The sequence below is a fragment of the Pomacea canaliculata genome, linkage group LG1 (assembly GCF_003073045.1).
Source record: "Pomacea canaliculata isolate SZHN2017 linkage group LG1, ASM307304v1, whole genome shotgun sequence".
NCBI classification, from domain to species: Eukaryota; Metazoa; Mollusca; class Gastropoda; order Architaenioglossa; family Ampullariidae; genus Pomacea; species Pomacea canaliculata.
In genome coordinates, this window is record NC_037590.1 from 6,779,969 (window position 1) to 6,807,549 (window position 27,581).

The window sequence follows — 27,581 nt, forward strand, 5'->3', positions numbered from 1 at the left end:
CCACGTCATGACGCGCATGCCCTGTCTGTCGGCACGCTAACGACTGTCGGTCGGAGAGACCGTTGCGCGACTGGGTGCGAGAGCGTGCAGAAAGGATCATGGGATGTTTGCTAGAGCAGCCAAGCCTTGTGAGAGAACTTGTATTTGTCAGCAGGTAGACCATTGATCCCACTAATAGCTCCTCCAGACTGGCGATGGTGGCAGTAGGGGAGGCAACTGCCTCAGCGAAAGGTCAGATGTTCTACTGAGCGCTTTCGGGCGTGACCTGCAGGTACTTAGTATCGATGTGAACACGATCCTTCAGGGGCTGACGTGATGCAGGGAAGAGGCGTAGGTGCGGGAAGAACACGTGCCAACAGTCGCTCACTACCTACGATAATAACGGGATAGCCGGCGATACGGCCATCAACGGGCTTCGTGTGGCAGGTGAAATCTTTGTCACGTTCTCCAGTCAGAACAGACACTTGACAGGTTAAGACGCCGACGGAGACTCACATCCGAGACATAAAGAAATTTGTTAAAGAGAATAAGTAAGTTGGTGTCACGCCTGGGAAGATATGGCAGCAGATATAATGTTTACTAAAAAGTTATCGCACGCGCGCGCGCACAAAACACACACATGGAGTTAAAAGCTAAACGGAATTTGAAGAAAAAACGCGATCTTGTCCTTATCTTTATCACGTAACTAGCACTTGTATATTATTTTGTATGAGCACAATTCCCAAGTATAATTGCCCACTGGGATTATTAATAAAGTTAGTCATTGTCACTGGGATCAAGTCACGGTTAAAGGCCAACATCCTTGCTGCTGTGGGGGAAACCAAAGCTGAGTCTTCAGAAGTCGGTAGATAACCTACCAAGAAGTTCACGTGTTGCGTCTGCTTCATCACAACGCTCCTACCTTCCTCCAAACTACCTCCGAGAGATTGAAACACGTATACCTAACCCGGTGCCTTATCCGAACTGGCTAAATTGACTAACCGTGAATAGCGGCTTTAATCCTGTAGTCGTGGACTACCCATTAGTGGTAGCCTGTGCAAATCCTTTTACCAATCGGTAATTTATGGGGGGGGGGGCGTCCCCTTCCGTTTAATTTAATATTTTTTATTGACTAGTAAGAATACCCTACTTACCCAACCTTACAATAACTGTGCTGTCATAAAAATTATTGTCAAAGTTGCACGGCAAAGACAAGAGGACATGTTTGTCTAGGGTCGACCATCTGGTTCTCTACCCAAATAGGGCAGTTTATCCATGGGTAAACTACTGATGTCTATGAATGTGAGCCTACAGCCGGTAGTTACAAAGCGAGGGTAAGTCTGTCTGCCCTGGTGCAACTTGGGGAACTCAAGGACAAGTGTCTTGTTTCCAAAATTATAAAGCAGTTACAAAGCGGTTGCAGATGTGGCCAGAGGTAACGAAACATGAAATAGTTGCAGAGGGGTCTAGACATCGCTTTATAACTTTGGAAACAAGATTTTTTACCTGGAAAAGTCTTTCTCGCGCTTCACAACTACTGCCCCAGAAAGAAACAGACATGAAGGGAAAGAGTAAGGCAGCGGCTACCTACCTTAATACTATCACATTGACGTTTGGTAAACCCACTAGCCAGTCTCGAACTATGTGAGGTCAGTAACAAGCTCATGTGTCAGCAGCAAAGATTCTGTGTAACTTCCATTGCTGAGATGATTTTCTCTGGAGTGGAAGTTACACAGAATAATTATCTTCCCCAATCCACACACGCACACATGCACGCAGGCAGGTAGAACACACACCTTCACGGTATTGTAGTAAAAGCTGCACCTGCTAGTTTCACCAAGTTTAATCGGAGTTTTATTACCGGGGGAACGAGCTAGTTCTTTAGCACGTTTTATTTAACTTTTATTCAAGTTAGGTGAAGCTTTAATGCGAAGTTTAAATTCTCCCTCCATGACAGATTAATGATGAGCACCTGCTATTTTTAACGCATCACTGCGATGTCTTGACGATGCACGTGAATAGCGCGAGAGCTTTGAAAAAATAGACTGATTTGTGTGTGTGTGTTTGGGGGGTGGGGGTGGGGAATAAACCGTTTTCTTCGGAGGAAAATGTGAAGTTCTGCGATTGCCGTCTTTAGAAGAATAAAAGAGATCTAGTCGTGTACTGGGATTGGAGGAGGGTCGAGTCTGGCAGCAAGGAAGGTCACATGTGACAGCAGACAAAATGTTTTACTTAGAACGGGGTTAGGTCAACCTGGCAAAACTTTAATGCTTCAAAAGATTGTGTAAGTGTGAGCGTTTGTGCATGCGTGATGATAAGGGAGTGGGGGTGGGGGTTGTAAAAGGAAGGGATAGATGTATGCAAATATCTCCAGCCGCTCCCATCCCTATCTGTCTCTTACTTCATAGATAATCATCATTGGAAAAAGTAGCCTGCGTTAACATTTTAGTTTACAATCTAATGGGAGAATGAGTGCATCATAGCTGGACTGTCTCTCTCTCTTCTTGTCCTACCTTTATATGAATATCTAATGTGTAATGACAGTGAGGTAGGAGAAACAAAGCTAGCCATAATAACCTACTGCTGGTTGAGTTGATGCATAGCCTTGTGTTTGGTGTAATCAGGTGTATACGCTGTGGTAAAGGTCTCTTGTCTCGCAGTGTCTCCTAATTAGCACTTCTGACGTACACTGCACTTCCACCATTGGCAGGTCATGCACATGTGACTTTGGGTTAACAACCTTTGAACTCTTCCGTGTTAGATAAATGTGGGGGGTAGGAGATAAGGTGATCTCATTGTCTCTCTAACACGCACCACACAGAGTTTCAGTGCTGGTCAAACCACAGATTAATGCATTTAGAACTTGTAACTTTGAGAGCAGTTAACAACGATAGTGTTCACGGGACATCTGTCTCCCTCTCTTTAGATATAAACAGGCCTGACAAAGGGACATTATGAGTGGCTTCGTGCCATTCATCATCATTCGAGTCTAAATATAGAAGACAATTAACTACGTGGTTTTGAGTACAGCTCTCCAGGGACATGCTGTTCTGGTTCAGGAAAGCTAATGCTGTGCTTAGTAGTAGTAGTTCTTATTGTTATACTCGAAGCTGATACTGCGCTTTGTGTTTAATTCTCTCAAAACGGTCTTTAGGCAGTATTATCATTCTGAATAAATCAAGTTATGATTATTATGAGCCCTCATTAGACATGATACATTATTATAAACACTGAAATTACGTAGCCTGTACCTTTCAACCGGCATTGGGCTCTACAGACATATTTGTGTAGAGGAGATGATGAACATATTCGTAGTACAGCCGAAGTTTAAGTCAAAAATCTCTGCGATGTCAAGGTCACAGAGTAGTTCGAGTCGATAGGATCCCAGTGCGCCTAAAAATTATTCAGGCAAGGTATATAGAGCCATCTGCTTGTCTCACTCTTTTCCAACCTCTGTCATATCCGTTGCCTTTCTTCCTTTCTCGCTGAAGAGCTTTAGAAATTGCTGAGGTAGTTACTGATATATTGCTTATGCTAGTGTGCTTAACCTCTTTCTATCAGTGTGGTGTTTGTAGAAGAGAGGGGCCTATTGACTCAGATTTAGGAAAATACTTCCTTGTACACAGACCGTTGTAGTAAACCAAAAGAAGTGTGCTTGGTGGGGAGGAAGAATGCGAGCTGACAGGATCCTTTGTTGCTTCTTTCTTTACGCACTACCTAGAGTGCATTCTTTCATCTCATCACTTCTACACTCTCTGCCCATGTACCCCACTTAATTAGTAATAATATTATGATAATGAGTGACGTGCGATGTACGTGGCAGTACATAATTTTATTGGCACTCAAGCTGCCACACGGGGGTCCTGTTGACATTTGTTGTCGCTTGTTCGCCGTGCTAGGCGTTTGCCAGTCTCATCAACTTGCGCACTTGGTAGTTAGGGTGCATGCACGCGAGATACCTTTTATGTACCACGATCAGGGTCATAAAAACAAGTACCCACGCACATATCCATCCCGCAGCACACAAAGCTGTCGTTTTCTGTTATCCGGCCTCTCCCTCCCAAATTTGGTTGCGTTTTTCTTTTCCCCAGATTGCTTCTGTACTCGAATAAAAATCAAGAAGATATAAACAAGGCGCAAGCTATGTCCGGTAAAGAATAAGTAATTTTAAATTTAAGTAATTTTTCCTTCGTACATTACCTGTCTCAAGGTCTGAGAGTTATATATCCCTTCGTCTAACAGACGGAGGTGATCGGCTGTCATTGATTTCTTTTTTGTGATCATGTTCGATTTGGATAAAAGTGTTGGACCTGTTTGTTTGCATGTGCTTCTGCCGCATTTGCTCCCCTCGTCTGGATTGTATATAATATTGTTTTGAAGTGCGAGTTAATTGGATATGATGGCCGGATTTCCAATCAAGCGTACATAACTCGCTTTCGGCAGCGCACTTGAGTTGCAGTGAAGTGACGATCACCATTTATGCTGTTTAATATGATGCCATTTCTTTATATTCTTAAGATTTCTCAGTATATTCTCATGTTGTCCTGGTGTCACCATTCCTTGCTTTCTTGAGTCGCCACCGTTAAATCTTCAGTGTTCGCCTTTTACTGCAGGAACGCAGTCAGTCTTCGCGTTGTTCTTCGTTGACCGTCTCTGTGACTATTTCCTGATCTTGCTGAGAGCAGTGAGCTTGTATATTGGCCGAAACATTGCGCTGTATCTTACCTTGCTGTGATCCAGTCTCGCTTGCCACAAATCTCGTTCTCGAAGCTCCCTGGCTTAGGAGCGCATTGTTACAAGAGCTCTGTGGCCTAAAGAAAGTCCGTGACCTAGAGAGGAGACCTCTTCGTCATCAATTAAGTTTTCGTGATCCTGGAATACACCAACAGGTTTATCTTTCATCTTGGGATCAGATTTGGGACTGTTTTGTTTAAAGTAAAATACGAACGTGCGCATGCTTTACATGCCATACATACACGTGCCTTATGGTGTTACCGCTGACAAAACGGTCAAAAAGAAAGAAAAGAAAAGGACCCGTGGTGATGGTGACGATTTCTATCGCATCCCACCATCATGATCAGTTTCCCGCCTGCACTCCGCCATGTTGGACATTCGGCAACAGCAGGGCGTTGAATTTACGAAGAGCAGTGAAGCGTCGCCGAGACGCAGAAATAGTGAAGAGAAGTGTACAAAATTTTCCTTCTGTGTTCACATTTGAAAGGCTGCTTGCTGTGGTCCAGAACAGGCACGGCAGTTGTGGTCGTAGTCTGTCGGATTCAAACGAGTCTACACCAGCGCTGATCTTGCACATTGGCCGCGACTCCCTTTGGGTGTTTGGGCAGGTTTGCTAAAACGTCTGGTATACTGCAAAACTGCAAAACTTTTCCAGAAAAATACATGCGTTAACCTCTGTACGAAATCTGAATGAACTACCTCCCATCCTTTCTCGAGGTTCAGACTACAAACGTCGTCCATCGAAAGAAGTGACGCCACGGTTTTCCCAGTAAACATATGGAACGCTCTTCCATTGGTTGTAGCCTTGACAACATAAATGCGTCCATATGAATTTTTTTTTTAATGACAATGATTTTGACCTCTTTCTGTCACTGAAAACATGAGCAGGATACGGGTGTTACTTATGATAGCATGCTAACGCCAAGCTTTAGGTAGGCTTTAGCAGGACTTTGACGCTTAAGTGGGGTCCGCCACTTCGTGAGGTAGATGACGATGCTTACTCTGACCACGAGCTGCAGCAGCTGAGTACACGTGATGTGGGTTTTCTAATGGCTTGAGCAGTGCTCACCCTTCGTGTTCACAATCTGGTGACAAATGGTCTTGCGCAGTGCGTTGTGTTTGCGCGATCTGTCTCCTTTCCTCAGCAGCACCACCATGTACCTGTCCCCAGTTGCAGCCCCTATCAGTTATCACCGTTGAGCTTGCCATGCTAGCCTTTTGTGCTAAGTCTGTCGAGCATCCGTTTTCAAGAAGGACGTTAAAATCGTACCCTCAGCCTCATGTTTGTCCCCAGTATTTAATAAATAATAAAATGTTTCCGTGGAAACTTCGATTGCCGTACCACGCTCAGCTCAGTGAATGCCTGTCAGCCAACAGTCGCAATGATGTGTAAAATCAACAACTATGAGCGGAATGGTTCGGTCCTATGCATACTCATAACAAACATCTCATCGGTCTGTGTCAACCTGTCCTGATTAGGGTTAGCAAAGTTGTTCATACATTCTCTCGTCTCTCTTTCAGAAATAGACCTCTATGTATGTGGGTGTGTGAGAGAAACGGTTTCTTTATGTAGGCTTCATGTTGTTGCCGAACTTTGTATGGCAGCTATTGGAAGTAAATTGTTTTGTGCTGTGACAACAGAGCGGCGTGTTTTATGGCTTAAGTATACACACGGGACGCTCCATTGTTATCTTGAACGTTACTGACCTTTCTTTGTGCACTTGATGCGAAGAAGATTTTGAGGAGTTAACTCACAAGCATGATAGTGCTTTACACCTTTACTTGCACCTTGCAGGAGCCTTAGATTTTTTTTAAAATGAAAAATGCATTGGTTGATGAAGTAGTTCTCTCACACACGCACTCACGTGCCCAAACTCTAACAATCACAAGCGCTCGCTCAAACTCAAGATTACAGTTACAAACACTCGCGTGCACTCAAAACTACCCGATGAAATGTTCTTCCAAACGTGCAATCCGCCGGTTTGCTTTATCGATAGTGCAGAAGCAAGCGCGCGGGTGTGCGAACGGACGCACGCACACACTGTCCGTCACTGACAACCTGCCGGCGAGAGGTTGGACAAGGTACTGGCGGCGCGTCGGCCCTTGTTTTTGCCCACCTAGCCCCTCGCGTGTTCCTTTGATTTGACGGGAATGACGTCAAAGGGGCAGGTGTCAGCGGTTGTTCCGTCGTGTATCTCGCATTCCTAAGGTTCCCAGAGGGAAGGGTGGAACGACTTAATTTTAACTCCATCCGCGCCACTAGACATATTTTCAGTGTCTTAGCTTGCGTAGTTGCCCATGTCTGTCGTTTAGAGGGCCGGATGCTTTGCGTGATATAGTGTTAGCTGTTGGCTCGGTATAAAGCACCATCCTCCCACCCCAGCCTCCCATTTGTCGATGGATGTAACTGTCCTCTCCCTCCCACCATCCCATCCTTCGCTATTTTCAACATCACCCTTACCTGTTTCACAGCTCTCGCTTTTAGCGTCATGGGCGAAATCGAAATTGTGTGTGTGAGGGAGAGAGAGGGGGATATGCGTGTGTACGTGCATGTGCGTGTGAACCGTTCGTTTCGTTGTATTTAGAGAAATTCTACAAAGGTTGCAGAAAGCCACCATGGTCAGCACGACCATAACAGACAAGGCTTCGCCCTGTAACAACTCGTGCGACGTACCCCCTTTGCGGTGGCCCCATGACAATCACCGTTTTATCACCGCTATTGAAGGGTATCGGGTGGGATAAGAACGATACCGGGTGGGATAAGACAGGCTCTCGTCGAGAGGTCGAGCACCAAAGACCAGCTTATCGCGTACCCACAGCATTCCCAGTTTGAGCTAGAGGGCCTCGCGAGTAGACGGCGCGTGTAGATCGTGATCCGTCGAGTGTTTGTGCGTCAGAGAGATAAATTCACCAACAGACAAATGCCGGTTAACAGTTCTACACGACCCTGTTGTTGCTGGCTATGATTAGATGAACCCCAACACCAAAACACAGGACGCTGGAGAGAACCAGTCAGCACTTAGTGAACGTTGCTTGCGGTTTTATTGTCGTTCGTAACGGGTGGCTTTGTTCGCTGGTGCCTATGTTAACTTTTGACCTGAGAAAACGAAATGTGCCCTTCGAAGGCTCGATAGTAAGATGATGGTCCTGAGGGGAAGGAGGGTGCAAGAGTCCTACTTGTCAAGCTGAAAAACAAACCAATCCACCCGTGGAATGTGAACTGAAGGCAGAGGAAGGGGAATCGTGCGTCAGATTGTGCCTTTGGAACGACCCCACACGCTGCAGTTTTGACAGCTTTTAGCGTTGGTGTCTGGGAGAGGGCGACATGAAACGTGAAAGGAAAAGCTTGAAACGACTTGGCCCCCGAAAGGGATCTCCATTACAAATGACAGGATCGTTAGACCACGAGCCAAGGAGTGCTGTACCAACAATGGGGGACACCTTTGTTTGCTGGCACGAGCTGTTTTAGATCCACCCCTGGTTCTGAGAAGAAGTGCGTTCACCCTCCTTTGTTTCTCATCCGCCGTCTACACCATGGTCACCCCCTGCCAGCCATCATTGTCAGAGGGCAGATCGCATCACGAGAACGAGCGATCAGTAATCCCGGAAGTCGACCTGTTGATGGAGAACAGGAACCTGCTGGCGGGACGACGGACATCCATCCACGACCCTTCCCAAGACAGCGTGCGCCTCCTCCCTCTCATTGTCTACACGTGCTGGCCACCTCAGCATGGGACACCCAGCCAGCTGAGCCAGGTGAACCTTACATTATCCTGCCCTCGGTAGTCTGCGGGTAGAGTACGACGGACGGTCGCATTGTGGCTGAGAGGTCTTTTTTTTTTGGTGGGTGGTGGGGGGGGGGGGACGTGATAATAGATTACGGAGAGCGGGAACTTTGCTAGCTAGCTTTATATGTGATCGGAGATAGTTTATCTTTCGAATGTCACGAAAACGCTCGCGTGTTGGCACGACTGACCAAATCGAAGCACTCAAAGGATGTAAATATTGAAGAGGAGCGCCAAAGATAACATAGGTTGTGAAGTCGTCAGCCGGGATGGGGCTGGAAGGGGTTGGGGGGAATTCTGTATGTATATGTGATACCACACACAATGTTTTATGTAGGAAGTTTTTAAGTCACCCTACCCTCCTTCTAAGACGCAACACGTGATGAGCCAGTCAAACGACTTTCATAGGCGACTAAACCGTGACAAAGTCTTTTGAATTCACAGACGTATGCGCGCTAAAAACGAAGCTGTGTGCAGTCAGACATGGCTTTAACTTGTTGGCCTTGTCAGCCATGTAGCATCATTCCATTGTATGCGAGGCCTTGTGATGATAAAACTCGTACCGTAGGCTTGATACACATCGTTGAAGCTTTTACCTGGACTGCGTCCTCCCTCCCCACCCACTTCGTCCCCACGAAAATTAATTCTGCGTGAAAACTGATCTACCGCATTTTTCACTGTGGGAGCTAATTGACATACAGTCATTACACTCAAAAAAAAACAAAAAAAAAACCGACCCCGTTCCTCAGGAAACTTTGAGGCTGCCTGTAAAAGACAGCAGCGGTAGTTTATGACAGAACGTGTTATCTGTCGGAAGGAAATGGGATGGACAATGCAAGTGCTTTGGGTCTTACCGTTTTTTTGTTGCACGATGACAGCCCTGAACACTAGCTTACTGGTTCACTGAGCTGACCTCACCCCGGTAAAATGTCACAGGATATTGTGAGCTAATTAAAGTTCCTACAGTCAGATACAAATGCAGCTTGAAAGGACATGTTCAGTTGTGTTTGAAGAGACTGTTCGATGAGTTCTTTCCCTTCTGGGAAAGGATGGCGATTTCTAAGGCGAAGGCATGTCAGCATTTCTGTGCTGGTTCCGACAGAAAAAGCGATGCTTCCCCAACACGATGTCTCCTCTCCTCCAGAAAAGCACTCGCTTGAACATTTCGGTGCATTTACTGAAATGACCTAACACATTGGCTTGCATAGAGAGGCAGGGGGATGAGTAGGAGAGAACGAACCAGTTGCCTCTAGTTATTATCCCCCACAAATCTTGTTGTATTGCCGCATTGCTGGCCGTTGGCTTGTGTACAGTACACAGACTTGGCAGAAAGTGTGAAAGCAAGTCGAGTGTAGAGTGCTTTTCTTGTCAGGTCAGCCGAGAAATAGAGGTCAGCGGCCTTTTCTTCTCCAATTCTGTTTTTCGTCAACGGAAACGAATGTAACCACTCCTTTAATAAACTTGAATGTACTGTCAGGGTAGGTGGAAAGAGAAAGTGGGGTAGGAATGTGGGTGTGAAAGATTGTAAACGCGCAGTTTACTGATGGCAATTACTTTGTCATGTTTTTCTCCCCCGTGATTGAAAGTAGGGGTGAGGGGAATTTGTCGGATCTGGGGAGTCTGATAGATAAGGCAAAAAGTGAAGAAACTCATTGATCTAGTAGATCGATTTTGTGTGTGTGTGAGAGAGAGAGAGAGAGAGACAGATAATCTATTTTAATTAAACGGTAAAAACATGGAAAGATCTTCAGTTGGTACGTTTGTGCTCCAGTTTATTATCATGTTTTTAATTTGTTCTGTTTAGAGAAGTTTTATGTTTGGGAAATGATTTATGAGCATCTTTGTTTACTTTCCTCTGCCTGGAGACATCTGTCGTTCCCCATGCACCTAACATCAACAAATGTCCTCGAAGGGTGAGGTCAGGGGTCATATCGCGAGTACACCATGTAGAGAGAGTTGTTGATGTGGACACACGGGCCTCACAGGACAAGGCGCGGTATCCGCAGTCAGTGTTCATCGTCTTTGTGTAATTTCTTCATGGGCTTGCCCTGTTCACAAGGGACTCACGTCAGTAGAATAAAGGATCTTTTGATGAGGCGCACGTCACTGCGCGAGCTAATGACTGTATCGCCGTGTTATTGTTCGGCATGAGTGGCTAGGCGGGAATTTCCACAAGTGGCTGTCAAGACTGCGTCTTCCAGGTCTGGTAGATTCTGGGAAAGAATTTAGGAATAATGTCTCAAGAGTCAGTTCAGTTTTGACTGGGAATGGGGAAGAAGTGGTAAAGGATGTGGAAAACGCTCTTCTCTCTCTCACACACACTATCTCACTCATTCTCTCAGCGTGCGGCTCAAGAGTTGTTTCCGGCCTCTCGTGACCCCCAACTACTCGCACCAGCAGCTTTCAATGGATATACCACCATGAATCTGTACCGCAGTCCATGCTATCAGGTCTGATGTACCTTCCGCAACACACAACCGCCCAGTCCCTATAGGGCCGCCCTGTTTGGTTGTTACTAACGGTGAAGCAATTGTCGCGACCCCTGTGTTACACCAGGGTTAGGTCTCCGCGAAGCAGTGGCACGGTCTAGTAGGCAGAGTATGCAGCATAGCGAACCTGTCAGTTGATGACTAACAAGCTTGATTACGAAAAGTGCCGAGCTGAGGGGCTCTTTTCCTCCTCTCTCGTCTTACAAGGTGAGAAGTCAAGGCAGGAGCTGTAGGCGTGTGTTTGTACCGAGTCATGGTGAATAATCAGGTGAGAGGCAGACACACGTAGTATCGATGATGTAAGCACGGTGTGGTGATCGCCCTGTGCTCGCTTGTCAGTAGGAGGAGAAGGTTTGGCCTGTGGTGTCGTCACTTGTCGTCTGTTTTTCTCTGGAGTGAGTTTGTGCGACGAGGTTCTCTTTAATTGAGCCGTGTGTTCAATTAAGGGACAGCTGATGACGAAGGGAGAAAATGGAGGGGAAAAGTGTTAGCCTGTAACTGGTATAGGTTTACAAAAAAACAACTAACAAAACAAAAGACCTGTAGGAGGTTCAAGTACAGTTGTGTTGAACCTTCGTCAACAGCCGAGTCCTGACAAATATATGTGATCCGAGATTGTAGAGGGATTTTCCTGCGTTCCCTTCCTGTTGCAGTGTCGTCACGGCTGACGGATTTCTCTTCATTCTAAACGAGCTGCCGGGTGCTTGCCCTACAATGCGTAAAAAGATCAACATTAAGGAACGGCTGGTTTGAAAAGATAATTCTTGGGGCCCCATCCGGGCGTTGCGTGCGGTACTCTCCGACCCCAATCTCCCCTTTGCAACTGTCACGGCGTTTCTTGGGGAAAGGGGAGTCAACGAGACAACGTTTGCTCACCTGGGCCTGTCTGACGTCGTGCCCTGTTTCTGTTTATAGCTCCGCATGTTTCCCGAGCAGAAATAGTCCGCTGAGCTCACGTGTGACCCTTGTCTGCCATCTCTGCCTTCGTCCAGTGCGACAAGTATAACAGCAGCTGCGGCGATCGTCGGTTGAGGGAGTTGCTGGAGTAAACCCGCTGCTATCGTTATTTCATCTGTATCTGCCAACTTGGGTTCTCCCGGAGCTTGACGTTACCTGGATTATTCAACATACCTTTACCGCGACAGGGAGGCAGCAAAACGTCGACGGGGAAATTGTGGAATTCGTTTTCTTCGTGGGCTGGAGCTCAAATTGCATACTTTCATCGACTAGAGCAAGCAGGCACAGCAAGATATTGCAGCGTTGATTCGTGCCACATAGTTCCATAGCTAGGTTGAGTAGTGACTTGCGGTGTCACAGTTTATTGTGCGTTCTACGGTTCTACCCCTCCTCCTCGTCCACCCCCTCATTTCTTCTTGAATCGCTGGAAGAGTGAGAAAGATTGAAGAAGACTTGAGAGATGATGCATATCCCGGTCATCTCATTGGGCGTACACACTGTTGTCAAGACAACCCTGCATTTGCTGGATATTCTGTTTGTGGAACGCAAAGACTTTTGTATGGAGGTGTTCAGCAGGTGTTACCTGGCATTCCTTGGTGCATTTAAGGTCTGGATTTGCTGACATTTTATTTTTAGTTTTTTTCATATCTTGTCGAAAACTTTTGCACCTTCTTACTCTTTTTAAGCAGATTTAAAAGTTTGCATGCTACTGTTTTCTTAAGGAATTACTTTCACTACTTTCATTAATATTCTCTCCATACTTTTACACTTTTTGTCTGTTTTGCTTTTATAGTTCTTTCTCAGCCATCACTTTCTCCACAAACATATAATTGTGTGGGTGCACACACCTGCTTTGTGTGAGTGTGTGAGAGAGAGAGTAAAAGGGTATCTCGTCTGTGAAGTTTCAGTTTCTTTCCTGCATCTCAGGTATTTCTCCTTAACAGCTGGTCTGATTTTTGTAGCATTTGGTATTGTGTATATTTCAGAGTTGTCTCCTTAGTGCCTATTCTATTTCACAGATACTTCATAGGAAATAAAACCCAGTTCATTCAGGAAAGAATGTAACATTGCTCAGATGTTCCACTGTAAAATACAAATAACTGTAACTGACATGAGGATAGTACAAATCATCACTAGCATCAGTATCATCATCAGTATTTTATACTATGGGATTTGTGAGGAACTTGAGAGACATTACCACCAGTTGTTGTCATTTAAGTTTTGTTATTGGCTGTTTGTTTGTAAGATGTTGTTTCCTTTGTACCCACTAATAATCTTCTTCATAAGACTGGGCAAGTCCTCCGTGATCTTGAGTTGTTCCCATTCTACTTTAGTTGGCTTTTTTGTATTTTTTAGAGTGACCAGATGATCATTAAAGGGTCTAATTATTTGACAGATTTTATTTTGCTTATTTGTAGTGATGAGATATGAAAGATCTTGCTTGATTATCTTCCTGAAAGAAAGAAAAGATGTTTGTTTCTTTTTGAAAAAAAAAATTTTTTATTGTGCTTTTTGAAAATGTTTTATAGTGTGCTTGTTTCTTTCTTTGTAGACCGCATTGGACCTCACTGCACCAGCCAGTGATGCATTGCTTAAAAATCGCAAAAATGCCTGGATACAGCTGGCTGGACATCCAGGTAGGTTATCACTAGTTGAACTGTTTCCAGTCTAGCATTATTAACCATGTACCAGGAAGTGTACGAATGGTACATGTTTTTGAGTTTGCTTATGTGAGGGTGAACAATGGACTTGCAGAAAGTCTTGTGCATTTCATGAAAAAAAAAAATTGGAGAATATAAGAGAAATGATGGTGCTCTTCAGAAGAATGTGAACATTGGGAAGGCTCCAGAAAGACTGAGGGCTGAGAATTTTCTGAATGCCCATCATAGTTTCTTCATGTCTAGGAATCTAGAAATAAGCATATATGTAAACATTAATTTATTATGAATATTTTGATATTCAGCCTGTGAAAAGTCTATGAACTCAGGACCTCATTGTTGATATCGTTGAATATTTCAGGGTCATTTGCACCAGCAGGGCCTAATACTATTTGGAAGAAAAGAATGGAGAAAGAGAACTATGAGACAAAAACCTACCAGGCTCTTATGGAGGAGCAACTGCGAGACATGGTGCCAAAATTCCATCGGGAAGTGGAGTACAATGGAGAATGTATCCTTTTATAAGTCATAAGCTTTATTTGTTTTGAAAGACATGACAGTCCTAATAACAATATATGTTTTCTTAGCACAATAATACTTAATATGTTTCAATTAAACAAAAAGTTCAGACAAGCTCATGCCATAAAGATGACTTCTTGACGTAGTGCAGATTTTATTGAAATGGAAGATCTCCTGCAGCATTTCTCTGACCCAAACATCATGGACATTAAGATGGGTAAGAGAACATTCTTGGAACTGGAAGTCAAGAACCCTGTTTTGCGGAAAGACCTGTATGAGAAAATGGTCACCATTGACCCCAATGCCCCAACAGAGGAAGAGAGGCAACAGGAGGCCATCACAAAACTTCGCTATATGCAGGTAGGTGAGATGTTAACACAAGTGTTTAAATGAATCAAATCAAATTAAATGCTAAGTACAGTTGCTTGACTTGTTAGTGTAGTACATTTGCTGAATCAAACATGACCATCTAGCCTTCAGTTTTCATTGAAAGTGATCTGTTTCAAAATTGTTGAGAGGTTCATAAGTATAAATGCTGGAGTTGATGAATTGTGTACCAGTGTGTGTCTAGTACTAGAGCAAGGGAACTGTAAATATTTAGTTGTAGGTGGGAGTTCTTACTGGGTCAGTGGATATTTAACTACTGTTTAATTAAATGTTTGTTACTAAATATTTGCTGTTGGTAGATAAAAAAAATATTGCTACTTTTTGTTTGTAAACAGTTTCGGGAACAAGAAAGTTCAACGGCTGATTTAGGTTTCAGAATAGAAGCTATCAGGGTAAGTATTGCAAATATTTCATGTCAACTTTTATGCAAAGATCACTTGTTACTACTGTTCATATAAGCCAGACAAGACTGGTAATAGACATTTAACTGTCACATACTATATTATCACTATATTGACAGATCTCTCATTATTGTACCAGGATGTATGACTATCATCAGTTATCTGTGTCGAGGAGTGGTGGTTGATATTGCATACATATATATGAAAAGAGATTACTAGGTAAAAATAAATGTCATGCGGATTCCAAGTGTAGCAAAGGGAAATACTTCTGTTTACTATATATTTTTCTGTCAAACAGCAATTCAAAGATAATAATAGTTTTGGCAGATAATATTAATAATAAAGTAAACAAATATATAGACCTAGTTGCTTTTGTTTGGTAAATGACATCACTCTTAATTATCTAATCAAGTGTTTGATTTATTGTCATTGTAGAATGGTTGGTTGATTATCTCTTTTTCTCTGCCTAGATGTCCGGTGAACCACCGAACACTAACCTCAAGAAGACAAAGACAAGAGATCAGGTAAATTGTTGCAACATGCTCTCACATGGTATGGTGAATGATTTGTCATGGCTGGTCACAGTAATTTTTGAAGGATTTGAGGTGTAAAAAGTTTGGGTTTTTTTACATGATTTTGTATTTCTTAAGATATAAAACTACAAATAATGCCATTCACAGACAGATGTAAAAAATTGAGGTGTTATTATGTTTAATTAACATGTTCTCAGTTCTCCCATTGGCCAAGACTTTGATAAGTGTAAATATATCCAGACATATCCATCAAAAGTCTGTGTTGTTGACTTCTGTGTATGATCATATAAATGGAAAGGCAATATCCACCCAAAATTGTAAAAATAGCATCTTACAATGAGCTTTACCCAATCACTGAAAGAAAGAAATGTGTACCCGACTAGATCTTTAAAGAATGGCAAGTGTAATAGCAATCATCTTTCTGATACATTTTTTTGCTATTTTTATGACTCCTTCCATAATAAAAGATAAAAGAAATATTCTTTAATTTGATGCTATATTGATACCTAGAGAGATTATGACTTAGATTTAAGCAAGGATACAAGTAGACTTTCCTTTCCTCTCCTCTTTGACTTTGTTGTCTGGAGTATAAAAAGCAGACCTGAAAGTCCAGTATACTTGATGTCATGCTTAATTGCACTTTGATTCTTACAAGGGTGAAAATTGAGGCTGTCAACTTTCAGGTTGCACAGGTCGTAATGAAGTTCTTCAAGGGCCGAAGAGAGAAGCTTGCTTCTTTATTAACACGCCTCAAAGAAATCAGGGAAAAGTTTGAAAACTCAAAATTTTTCAAGGACCACGAGGTGAGTGAATTCATTTTGAAGTAGTTGTTTGGTATCATCATCATGGTGGATAGGCAAATGCCATAATTAGATTATATATTGGATCTGTCATGTTATCACCTAGTACTTTACAGATGTAGTTTCCTTTATTGATATCTAGTTAATTTAGAAGATTTGCTTATGAGACATGTCAACAACTCTTGGTTAAGTCAGGTAATTTATTGGCTGTTGTCATTTAGACGCAGGCAAAGATGGGTTTGATAAGTAACTTTGAGAACAGCATTATCAAATCTCATGCATAATATTATTTAATTTGTGCTTGGTCATTCTCCCAGATAATTGGCAGCTCTCTGCTCATAATGTATGACCATGACAAGACAAGTGCATGGATGATCGACTTTGCTAAGACCATTCCTGTTGACAACGGGCTCAAGTTGGACCATAGGTCACCATGGAGGATAGGTAACCATGAAGATGGCTATTTGGGAGGTCTGGATAACTTGATAATGGTGAGAGCACTCTATAAAACCTTTTCAGATTTTGCATTGAAAACACACTGCAGCCCACACTGGAATCTTTTTTGGGGGATTTTTTTCCTACCTGAAGGATCAATTGCAAAGACTATGAATTTTCTATAGGTGTGTTCTGCAAAAACATCTATAGCTGCTTTAAAATAAAAGTTTTTAAAATCTGTGACATGTGGTTATTATTTGCTAAAAGTAGAAACATATTTCAAGGTGGGAAAATATTCTGATTTGTTGTCTTTAAGCTCTTCATTTTATTCCATCACATGCCATCATATAGTATTTTATGCATTTATTGTATCATTGCTCAGAGACTCAAATAGTAAAATTTAAAAGAGAGAGAGAACTAACAATTGCATGTTTGCTTTTTCTAAAATTTGGTGTTTGTTTCCTGATGAACAGATCGTGCAGGGTGTTGTTGATGGAAAGCAGCCAGTGATTTTAGAAGATATACCAAAGGAAGAAAGCTGATAGACTCACCTCTATGATCACCACTGTGATTGGTCATCTCCACTGCCCCGTGTTTGTGGCATGCAAGAAAGAAATGTTTTGTGCCTTTCCTCTGGATGGTGAAGCAGATGGCACAGTTACACTGAATGGCACAGCTTTATTTAAGTTACCTCTTCTTCAGCATGCTGGCTATACTCCATCATGCACATTAGCCTGGCTCACTGGCATGTATGCAAACAAGCCTTTACACTCAGTAGAGAGGCTAGCATGAAGCTGCCACACATTCACTACTGCACAAGTTTGCATCAGTGGAAGTAAGGGAATCCAGTTTCTGAAGTGGCTCCAGTACCAAAACTTGGAACATATTGTTTTCTAAAATGTTCTTTAAAACTGGTTTAAAGTTGCTCATCTTGGATCAAACTTTGGAGACAAAGGTGCAGTAATTAACAGTGCAGAGTCATGGTTTGAATTCAAGACATGCTGGTAAAAGGATTGGCATGTGCAATGTGGTTTTAATAAGAAAGTGAATTCATGGAATGTATATAGCTTTTTGACATTGTGTGTTTTGACAGACTTAAGTGTGAACAAAGCAGCAAAACTTTGCAGAAAGCTTTCTAAGATATTGGGATACCTCGAATGCTTTTGCTTCAGTTCAGATTCTGTGAATGTTAGCATACTGGAAATAACATAAGTGCAGTCTTGGTACTATTCCTTCTGATTTGCTAGGACTATTGTTTAATTTGACTGGATCATGTTGTGGAAGCGTGGCAGCTTTTTTTTTTCTCTCTTTGAAGACAGTTTTGTCATGTTTTTTTACATATTTAAAAAATCTCATCCACTCGATGGCTGAACAAGAAACTTGGAACTTTAAAGAGTTAAATTATAAAGTACACATTTGAATGATCGATGCAGCTTTTGATCCCACAAATATTTGGAAAAAAAAAATCAAAAGTTTACGAAGTATTATCTGAAAAATTTAAGCTTTCAAAACAGCTTTCCTCAATAAAGTAATTTGATTGTGGTTGAATATCTTAGGGCCTTATGGAAAGAAACTAAGTGCATTTGTTTTAAAACAATGATCTCCATCATAAATAATCCACATTTAACTTAAAATTGTTTAAGTCTGTGGATGGTATGTAACATACATGGAGAGGGAGAGTTGAAGGGACAAATTGAAGTTGGAAATAAAGTTGCACCCTCACTGATGATGCGGCATCATTGCTCAGCTGGATTTAGTGGAGATTAATTTCCTCACGCAAATCTTTTAAAAAATGTTTACCAACATGAACTGGCAGAATTATGTACAGCATACTTTGTATAAACATCTGTAGCCAGTAAAGAAATTAAATCTGCCAGATGGCATTCAGTAACCATTATAGTAAAACTTTATTCTTTTGACAAGATGGAATTGTTGAAAATTGTAACTAAAATTACAGTTGTACGTGTTGGATGCTTGTATCACACTTTATAGACATAGTTAAACAGAAAAATAGTTGAAGAATACACCTTTTAACAACAGCCTCGGGAATGTGGTGTAAATTTTTGTGTTGGATTTTTTTTATATATTGCTGTATTGATATCAAATTGAAGACTCGTGATACCCACATTCTTTCTTCCGTGTTTGCAGATACATGTAAATGGCATACAAAATTTGTATAGTGGAGTTAGGTAATCACTATGCAAAACATGAAAGATGCTATTTTTAGTACCAAGCTTCTCGTCTGACCATGTGTCAATATCTTTGTCAGTAATGCTGTCAGCAGTGTTGTTATATTTGATTTTCAGAAAAAAGACAATCTCTCTGGTCATTACCTACCCATCTAACACTGAATCTGGAGATTTGACTGTGTAATAATGATCCGTATTGCATCAGCTAGCAGTTATCAAAAGTCACACCTCAGCTTTAATCAATAGCTAGAGCCAGGATGTTAATGTAAAAGCTGAAAAAATAGTGCAGTACTTAAAATTATAGCGCTGTATTAAAAACAGCTTTTACTTGTAACATGCCTAAGATAACTATCATCTCCACATGGGTATGATGTGTGTGGAAGGGTTGGCAAATGGATGAATGGACAGAGTACACACATTTTTGTTATAATTATGGTTGTGATGTGTGAATTCTTCTTAAGAAATTAATTTTATTGAGTGAAGGAATATGATGCTGCCAAGATTGCACATGGCAGTAAAAAATCTCAGAATTTTGAAGAGAAATTGTGTAGAATCAAGAGAGATTCATTTTGTACCAAATGCAAAGACATAGTTTCACATCATTTTGTAATCACAGTATTGACCATGTATTTGTTTCTTAGAATTTTTAAAAGTCTGTTTTTTCCAGATTTAGTGCATCTCAGGATTGCCAAGGAGGAGGAATGGAATAAGTATTAGTAATGTTTTGATTATTAAGTGTGTGAAACATATTTTATAAAAAGGGCATCTTACTGCCCACCTTACTACTTTCAGTATCCATGATTATTGGTTGATTATGGAGATAAGGAGAATAAATATCATGTAAGCATTTTGTCAGCAAGTCCTATGTAAGCCTTACAGATTTTTCTACTTATCTCAACAGATTTTTTTGTTTTTTGTGTTATTTTTGGTGGAACAAGGGGTCAAGTTTTGAGGTGTTTTACATCAGTGGCCTTAGGTTATTGTACCTTTTGAAATGAAAGTGGCTTGAAAAGTGGTTTTTTTTCCTTAGTATTTTTGGCTTTAGGACTTGTTGATATTGTCAAAATGCTTAATTAGAACAATCCTTTTATGTGCTTCTGACTATGGTCTTGTTTCATCGCTGTTTTTACTGCGCAGCAGTAGGTGAGGAAAGAAACCATGAAATCATGACAGCACTGGTTTCATTTGTTATTTTATGGTTTTCTTTTAAATGTGTTTTTAATGTGATTTAGGAAAGTCACTAAAAGAATAGTCATTAACAATCATAGGAAAAAAGTTCAAACGAGGCATTTGTGCTTCATTAGTTATTCTTTACTGAAAACTTAGACATGCATGCTTCTCTGTCACCTAACCAGTTTATAAGGTATTGAAGTCATTTCATTACTTTATTGTTTTGTTATTGGTCTTAACAAGTGTACCAAACTTTTAGTAGGAGGGAGTCCCAATCTGGCAAGGTTTTATTTTCTAATGGTTAATGCAGAGTCATTGGAGATGGTAATAAGCTTAAAACTAGCTCAAAGCTGTAAATGGAACAACTCGCCTACCCACATGGAACATGATTTGTCAGGGAAGATAAAAGGGGGTGGTAGGAAAGGGTTAGGGTTTTTCATATCAGAGTGGAGGAGAGGAATGTGGTGGTAAACCACTGAGAGTTTACTAACCCTTTCTCCACTAAGATTAAGATCTTCACTTAGAACCAAAGATTGTCGTGGCCAGTGTTGAATGCCCAGTATGTGGCAGAATTATGATTTACTCTCGGCTTACAAAGTGCAATATGTTGAGAAATCGCCATTAAAAAAACTAAAGGGAAAGAACACATCTAAATAGAAGGTTTGTTTAATGAGCCCATTGTGCATGTTCATTTTAGCATCATTGCTCTGTAACCTTGCATTATTGCATCAGAAAATTGCTCTGCCTTGATGGTTGGTAACAGTGTGTTTGCTTTATTCTTACAAGAAAAAAAAAACAGGTTGTGCTTGTTTTTAATTTCTTTGTTGCCAGATGTCAGGTTTTCACATTCAGCAGTCTCATCTTTCTAGCTCGATGCTTATCAGGAGAAAAATTAGAATGTACAGAAATAGACTTAAAATGTACCACACCCTTTAAGTTTCAGTTTTATGCAACTTTCATGAGTTGTGGATAAGAAAGCTGCAAGAGGCCAGCTAGGAAACTTTATGGCACTGCAAGATAGTGCTGTCTGTGCATACACTTAGCTTTAAGCTTCTAGTCTTGAATGTTTAATGATTCCACATTCCACATCTGTCAGATCTTGTCAGATGCACACTTCATGTTCATTGTAAACCTGTTCTTTATATTCAGCTCACTTTTTCATTGATTTCAGGGAAAAAAGAGCACCCCTGCTGTACTTTTTCTATGACTTTGATGGCTTGAAAAATACTCTTTCAATGCAATGAAAAACTCAGATTTTAGTCAGGCACTTTCATAGTGCTTAGACTCATTCCGTCATGCAGTTTCATTTGTACTAGTGCCCTATTTTTGTATGCAAATAAAACTAGGCCAATGTCTCAAAATGTAAGTAACAATTTTTCTGTAGTGTATGTTATGTGTGGCACATTTTTCATGTAAACTGTGAATTGCAATGAGTTTATTACGTGAAATGTTTGTCCGTACTGTGAGTTTACTTTTTGTTGTTTTTGGAAGCGTTTATGTTTGGGATAAAAGGAATGTTAGGAGAGAAAGAAAAGCAATGTGATTTCTAACTCCCAAATGTATTGATAATAAGCAGAGGGTGGATTATGTTTGTGTGCTGTGTATGCATGAGTTAAGAAGTAGAGAGATTTTGTGTGAGAGTAAGGAGACACTCTAAAGTGTGACTGTTAGCTGTTGAAAGGTGGGTCCAGGAACATAAATAGCGGATATCTGTGTTCATAGCTTGCACACCTCAAGTGCACACCTTTTGTAGACTTAAGCGCGAGTATATGCCAGTGACGTCAGAAGTGGTGAGGCCATAGGTGAGGCGACATCTGTCCCTGGGAGGGTGGGGGAGGGAAAAAATAGGCCCTGTGTTAGCTGATCCGATTCAGTAGATGGTAGACCAGTTGTAGGTACACAAGGATATTGAAAAAAGCCTGGTTGTGACCTCAGCGGCTTTTCATAAAGAACTACAGGAGCATTATGTTACGACCTAGATAAATTCATACCTGCTCTGGTGTGTTTGCCTTTCACCTTTATAGAGCAGAGATGAAAACCGAGGGAGGGTGGACTTTACCTGCTTAGTGCAGACGCACGGTTCCCTAAAGATCGCGCTGCCCTCCTCTCAAGCCAAGGGGTTGGGGGTGGTGGGGGGGAACATCAAGCGAAGTGCAAGTCTGAACAAAGTCTTGTCCGTAGTGGTTCCTGTGAGGGACATTAACCAAGCTTTGGCAGGGTAATTTTGAGTTCTCGGTTTCCACCTCAGGTTTGTAATTGAAGAAGCTCACGCATATAGTTTGCTGCTTAGCTGCACCAAAGCAAATGTTTTTATAACGTGTTTTTTGCAGCTTTTTGTTTACATTTATATGTGAAAAGTTGATTGTGTCAGACATTATCAAATCATTTCAATTAAATGTATTTGCATACTTACTGCTGTTATTGTCTTTGTATTTTTTTTTTGGTGGGGAGGGGAGATGAGTGAAGGTTCTTAAATGGTCATAAACGAATAGATTGTTTGCTTACATAACAAACGGTTATATATAAAAGTTAGACACAAATATTTATATCTGGGGAAATCGTTCATTCTTGCTTACGCTGCCACTCTTGGCCCTCAGTGCCGACGAAGACAAGATCCGTCCTGTAAAGGAATAATGTTTATTCTGCTTATCACTGGGACACGTGACGGTGTGCTTGACTTCCGCCTCTCTTGCAGGCTGTGACCTTTGTATCGCGCAAACGGAAGGGTTCTAGCTCAGATTTCGTGGATTATATATTGTAATCAAATATAAACATTTCAAAGTAAAATTATACTCGGGTAAATCTTTAAGGTAGGTGCTCGATGGTCTCACGATTGAGTGTTACTTGCGGATGTATGACATTCGCATGGGAAGGCGAGTGTTGACACGTTACTGTTACAGGCTGGTGTAATGGTGAACATAGTTCGGCATAGCGAGACAGAGTGTAACACGTGACTGTTACAGGCCGACGACCAGTGTAACTGTAATTATACAACTGCTACAGACTGGTGTGATGTAAAGGTTAGCGTTACACTCAAACTAAAGAGGAGAATCGGTTGCAGCTGCTGTCGTTTGAAAGCCATCGTGGTGTGAGCTGTGGACGTTATCCCCGAAAGCGCCTCAAAATCCTCCCGGGATGTAGACGCTTTGTGGTGGAGAGTCGGAGGAAAGTATGTTGAGCAAAACATGTAAAATATAATACTGAATATAGTAGAAAATGATAGATATCTCAACATGTTGAATAAGTGCTTCAAGAAGGCTGTACAAATCGAACCCAGAAGCTAGCTCGGAAACAAGATCAACGATATGGTAGATTGTTCTGGTTCCTTCTCTACTGCGCGTTCTTTCTTAAATTTATTGTCTTGTTTTTCCACTCGTAGGCGAGGACAATCGATCCTAAAGTACGGGGAGAAAGCGCGCGCATGCGTGTGTGTGTGAGAGAGAGAGGTGTGTGTGTGTGTGTTTGTCTATTTTTAAAAGCGCAGTGATGTCTGTTGTGATGGAGTGCGGGTGGAACTCTGGGACAATAACCTCCTCACCTCAGGGATAGATAATACGTGGGGAGAAACTCTGTTTCCTTTATGACAGTGTTTGAGTGCAAAATAAATCGCGCCCTGCACAGTCACTTGGCTGTTTGAATGTCCCGTTTAATCTTAACGAAAATTGGAGCGGTACTGTCTTAATTTCTTGTTTCCACAGGCCAGTCATCACTAAAATTACAGCAACATTTTTGCCATTGCACAAGCGGTTGCCAATGCTTTTCTTGTTCTTAATTTTCTTCTTCACAGCGCTCATTATAGATGAGCCTGCACCAATGCTTCTTCTCCAAACACAAAAAACAGTGACTGCTAACGACACGAAACAAAGGTCAAACAAATGTTCTGTCACGCAATAAGCCTTCTGAATGCACCTGTTAAACTACGGGCATCATGAAGCTGGTACATCTTCATCAACTAATCCCTTCGCCCTCTTCTATCTTTGACAGTACAAGGCACGCGACTAGAGGTTGTCTGCTTGTTTGATGAGCATGGCGTCTCGCAACTACAAGATCATCGATAACCCTGACAATTTAACGTCAGACTGACAGAGTGCTACTACAAGCCAGATATACGTTTGTTCAACGACTTGCCTGGGGCCTGGGAACAAACTAAGAAAAAGTCTTAGAGCAGATTTCCACTAGATAACAGGACCAGAGCTTTTTTTTTTTTGTTAAAAAAAAAAAAACTGAACAAAAGCAGAAAATATTAAGCCGAAGTCGATTGGGTCACACACATGGTTTAAATGATCATAAGTTCAGAGATTTGCTTTATGAGAACAAATCAGGAAGAGTTGATACCTCGGTAAAGCAACGCATTTTCAGGAAAACGTAAATTCTCATTCTCAACGAGACATTACGAGAATCTCGAGATTAATTACTGACAACAAATCACTTTACACAGGAAACAAAAGAACGTCAAATTCCACGTAAAGCCGCTCTTTTGCAGAAGATATCAATCCTCAATCTTTTTTTAAAAAAAAAAAAAAAAAAGACGATCTTGATATCAGCAGCGGTAGGTGGGGCTGGGAGGCTGATGACCCCCATACCCTCTCCTTATAAGCTGTACGCATGCAAAAGAACTTGACATTCGTCCTTTTAATGGATAAAGTACGATGAACATCAACTTTACAGCAAGCTGTTAGACATGATCACATTAGAGAAGAAATGTAAGGCGAGATTCTTAGAATCACGGGTTTGGATTTTTTTTAAAGCTGCACAAATTCACCACACGCATTTAATTAATCTTCATAATCTACTATGTGTTTTTAAATTACACAGTTCGATCTGTCACACAGTCCACTCTGTGTTTTTAAATCACAAAGTCATTTTTGAGTCGTGTCATCCTGTGTGGTGCAGCAGTGTCAACGACACCCAAGCAATACACAGAAACCAAGGGCGACAAGACGTCCGCATGTATCCAGCAGGAAAACGTAGTAGCTTCCCCTGAATATTCTGTCATCTCCGTGAAGATCCTTGGGAATCGGAGGGGTGACGCTTGTTCGAGAGCTGCACCAAAGAAAATGAGGGAAGCACAGTCCTCATTTTGTATCTCTTTTGACAGCCACTGCATCTGCACTGAATATGGATGTAAACGTATATTTTCATTGTATATTGTCTGCCATTTCGAATATGGACACACCAGAAATCCTTTTCTACGAAAATTAACTGCTGGAAGCGAGTTGTAGACTTTACCATTTCTCATCACTCTGTAATTTGCAAAGAGAGCTATCAACTTCTTTTCTTTTTTTTACTTTCACACCAAGTTTTCCAAAATTTTCTGTTCTTAGGTCACATGATCGGCGATAATAATTTTAGCAATACACTGACACGAAGAATACAATACTATTACATTAACACTTGCAGACTTCGAATAAATAAAATAATGCTGCGGTTAGTCATGGGGGATTTCGTTAACAAACACTGTTCCAGAAAACACTTAAATGCAAGGTAAAAGCATAAGTTGCTAACATGCATTATGAAGAACGTTTCAATGTTTCAATCGCTAGACCAGGATCACAAAATAATAGTGTACTCAGACAAGTCCTAGCCATTTAAAAAAAAAATCCATCTTGCCTTTGAAGATACTTATTCACATGGTGACTATATGTACAAAAGCAAGCTTAAATGCTTCGACTAGTTGAACGAGACGCATTGAGATGAGCGGCTAAATAATCTCAGATGTAACCACTTAAACTGCATGGCCGACAGAACATCTTGACCAGCTGCCATGCGTCGTCATTAGAGTATGTCAGCTCTTTCGGCCAAAGAATATAAACAGATCAACTACGTTTCTTGTACTTAAGCAAAAGATTAAATATCAGGAATGTAAACACTTCAAAACACTAGTATCGTGCTCATTTCGACTTCCACACTTAAGCAGAGCATAACGGTTATAAAAATGAATCGAGAAAAAGAGGTAGCGAACTAGTATCTATACTAGCTCAAAAAATATCTTTGTGAGATAGCTGAAATTGTACGTTTCGTCTTGTTCAACTGCGCGTCCGCGGTCATGAACCCAACTCACGCCATGACGTGTCGGAGACGTACACGGTCTCGACCTCGAGTTTGAGCCAGCTCAGTGATGCGAGTCTGATATTCTCACTCGGAGCTTTCTTTTCTTTCAAAAAAGAGCTGCTTAAGACAATCAGACATGATGATTACTAATCTCGCGCTCCAGAACGTGCATAACTGTTTTCGTTAGTGCAATCCAATCTTTCCTCAGTCTTGACCATTCATGTTAAAATTATCACCGACACGACGCAACTGTCACCAAGATCGTAGGTCATGAGTTCGAATCTTCCTCCTGGTGTCCTTTCGGTGCAGATCTGTTGTCTCAAGGTTTCATCACAAACCTGTACACGTCCGCGGTTTCATGCACAGATGGGCAGACTTGCAGCAGAGGACACAACAGTGAGAGAAGTTTTCTTCTTGAATGCTGAGTTTCAGTTCTGGTTATTCCAATGAATTAATATGACACACATGTCAATTAGAATCTGACGCCAGAATACGTTCCTATAGATCAATAACTCAGACAAAGGGCTGATTGAGACGAGGATGAAAAGAGCGATATGAAGTTTGAAGAGCCATGGTAGGTCAACTGTTGATAAGTAGTTATAGTGAGCTGCAAGTATTCTCAGATAAACGATAGTAAAACTGTTTTAACCGACCTTAGAGTTGTCACCAAAACAAGGCTGCTTTAGAGTTCTTTGTAAAAGGCGCCTTAACAGAAGGAGTAAACAATATTTATATATTTTTCAGGGATGTAGAAACGTAGGTTGCTTTTTTTTTTAAATTACACAACTCATAATCATTTCCTTTTTTCCTCCCTGGGGAGAAAAAAGACAGTATCTAATCAAATTACAGGCCTTCGGTGATGTCATCGCTCTCTATTATCATAGTGTGTATCTGACTGATATCATCTGGTTCTATTTTTTTGCCCTGTCCCCTCTTAATGTTCTTCTTGTCGGGTAGAAAGCCATCGACATGCGAAGGCTCCTCGACGGTAATCAAGGGACATAACTGCTGACGTCCCGCAGTGACGCGCTTCAGGAGTTGCTGCTCTTTCTCCGTCAGTTGGCGGCGCACGACTGGGAGCCCGGACGGACGGCGGGTGGCCAGAGAGCCGGGCGACGCGGCGAGAGCCTCGCTGTGGATGCGTTTATGGTGAGGATCGAGCGTGGAGAGGGTCTGGTCTGTGAGCGAAGCTGTAGTACCTCGGGTGTTGCCAGCAGAGTAGTCTTTCCGGGCTGCGTGCCTGCACCTACACATGGCATCCAGCAGGTAGGCCACCGCTGGCAGCCGTCTGAAACACGGACACAGCTGCAAGGAAATATTGCTGGTGGATAAATGGCTCTTCTGCACTCTTACCTCTTTATTTTTAATACTTTGTCAATGAAATGCATTAGTCCAAAAGGCAAACGACACAATTGTAGTTTCTTTAAACTCTGTTACACATTCTGGTGTAAAATACAAATTAGTGGCAAGTGTGTGATCAGGTAAATGGAATTT

The 27,581-nt window shown here is 41.7% G+C and overlaps 2 protein-coding genes across 7 annotated transcripts in view; one reads left to right on the forward strand and one right to left on the reverse strand.

The window, feature by feature from the left end:
- LOC112556930 (inositol-trisphosphate 3-kinase homolog) overlaps positions 1-22,448 on the forward strand; it is a 50,741-nt gene extending 28,293 nt beyond the window's left edge. For all 4 annotated transcript variants that reach the window (XM_025226441.1, XM_025226415.1, XM_025226425.1 and 1 more), the window contains exons 3-10: positions 13,497-13,581; positions 13,964-14,113; positions 14,273-14,481; positions 14,844-14,900; positions 15,380-15,433; positions 16,126-16,245; positions 16,560-16,733; positions 17,151-22,448. In XM_025226441.1, coding sequence (XP_025082226.1) covers positions 13,497-13,581; positions 13,964-14,113; positions 14,273-14,481; positions 14,844-14,900; positions 15,380-15,433; positions 16,126-16,245; positions 16,560-16,733; positions 17,151-17,219 — 918 coding nt within the window. In that variant the 3' untranslated portion in view covers positions 17,220-22,448. The remainder of the gene's footprint in view (positions 1-13,496; positions 13,582-13,963; positions 14,114-14,272; positions 14,482-14,843; positions 14,901-15,379; positions 15,434-16,125; positions 16,246-16,559; positions 16,734-17,150) is intronic.
- Positions 22,449-24,046: 1,598 nt separating this feature from the next.
- LOC112572197 (cardioacceleratory peptide receptor-like) overlaps positions 24,047-27,581 on the reverse strand; it is a 67,419-nt gene continuing 63,884 nt past the window's right edge. For 2 of the 3 annotated variants that reach the window (XM_025251776.1, XM_025251768.1), the window contains exon 9: positions 24,047-27,375. In XM_025251776.1, the coding sequence (XP_025107561.1) occupies positions 26,931-27,375 (445 nt within the window). In that variant the 3' untranslated portion in view covers positions 24,047-26,930. Of the gene's footprint in view, positions 27,393-27,581 lie in introns of all 3 variants that reach the window. The other variant, XM_025251784.1, reaches the window with a different exon arrangement.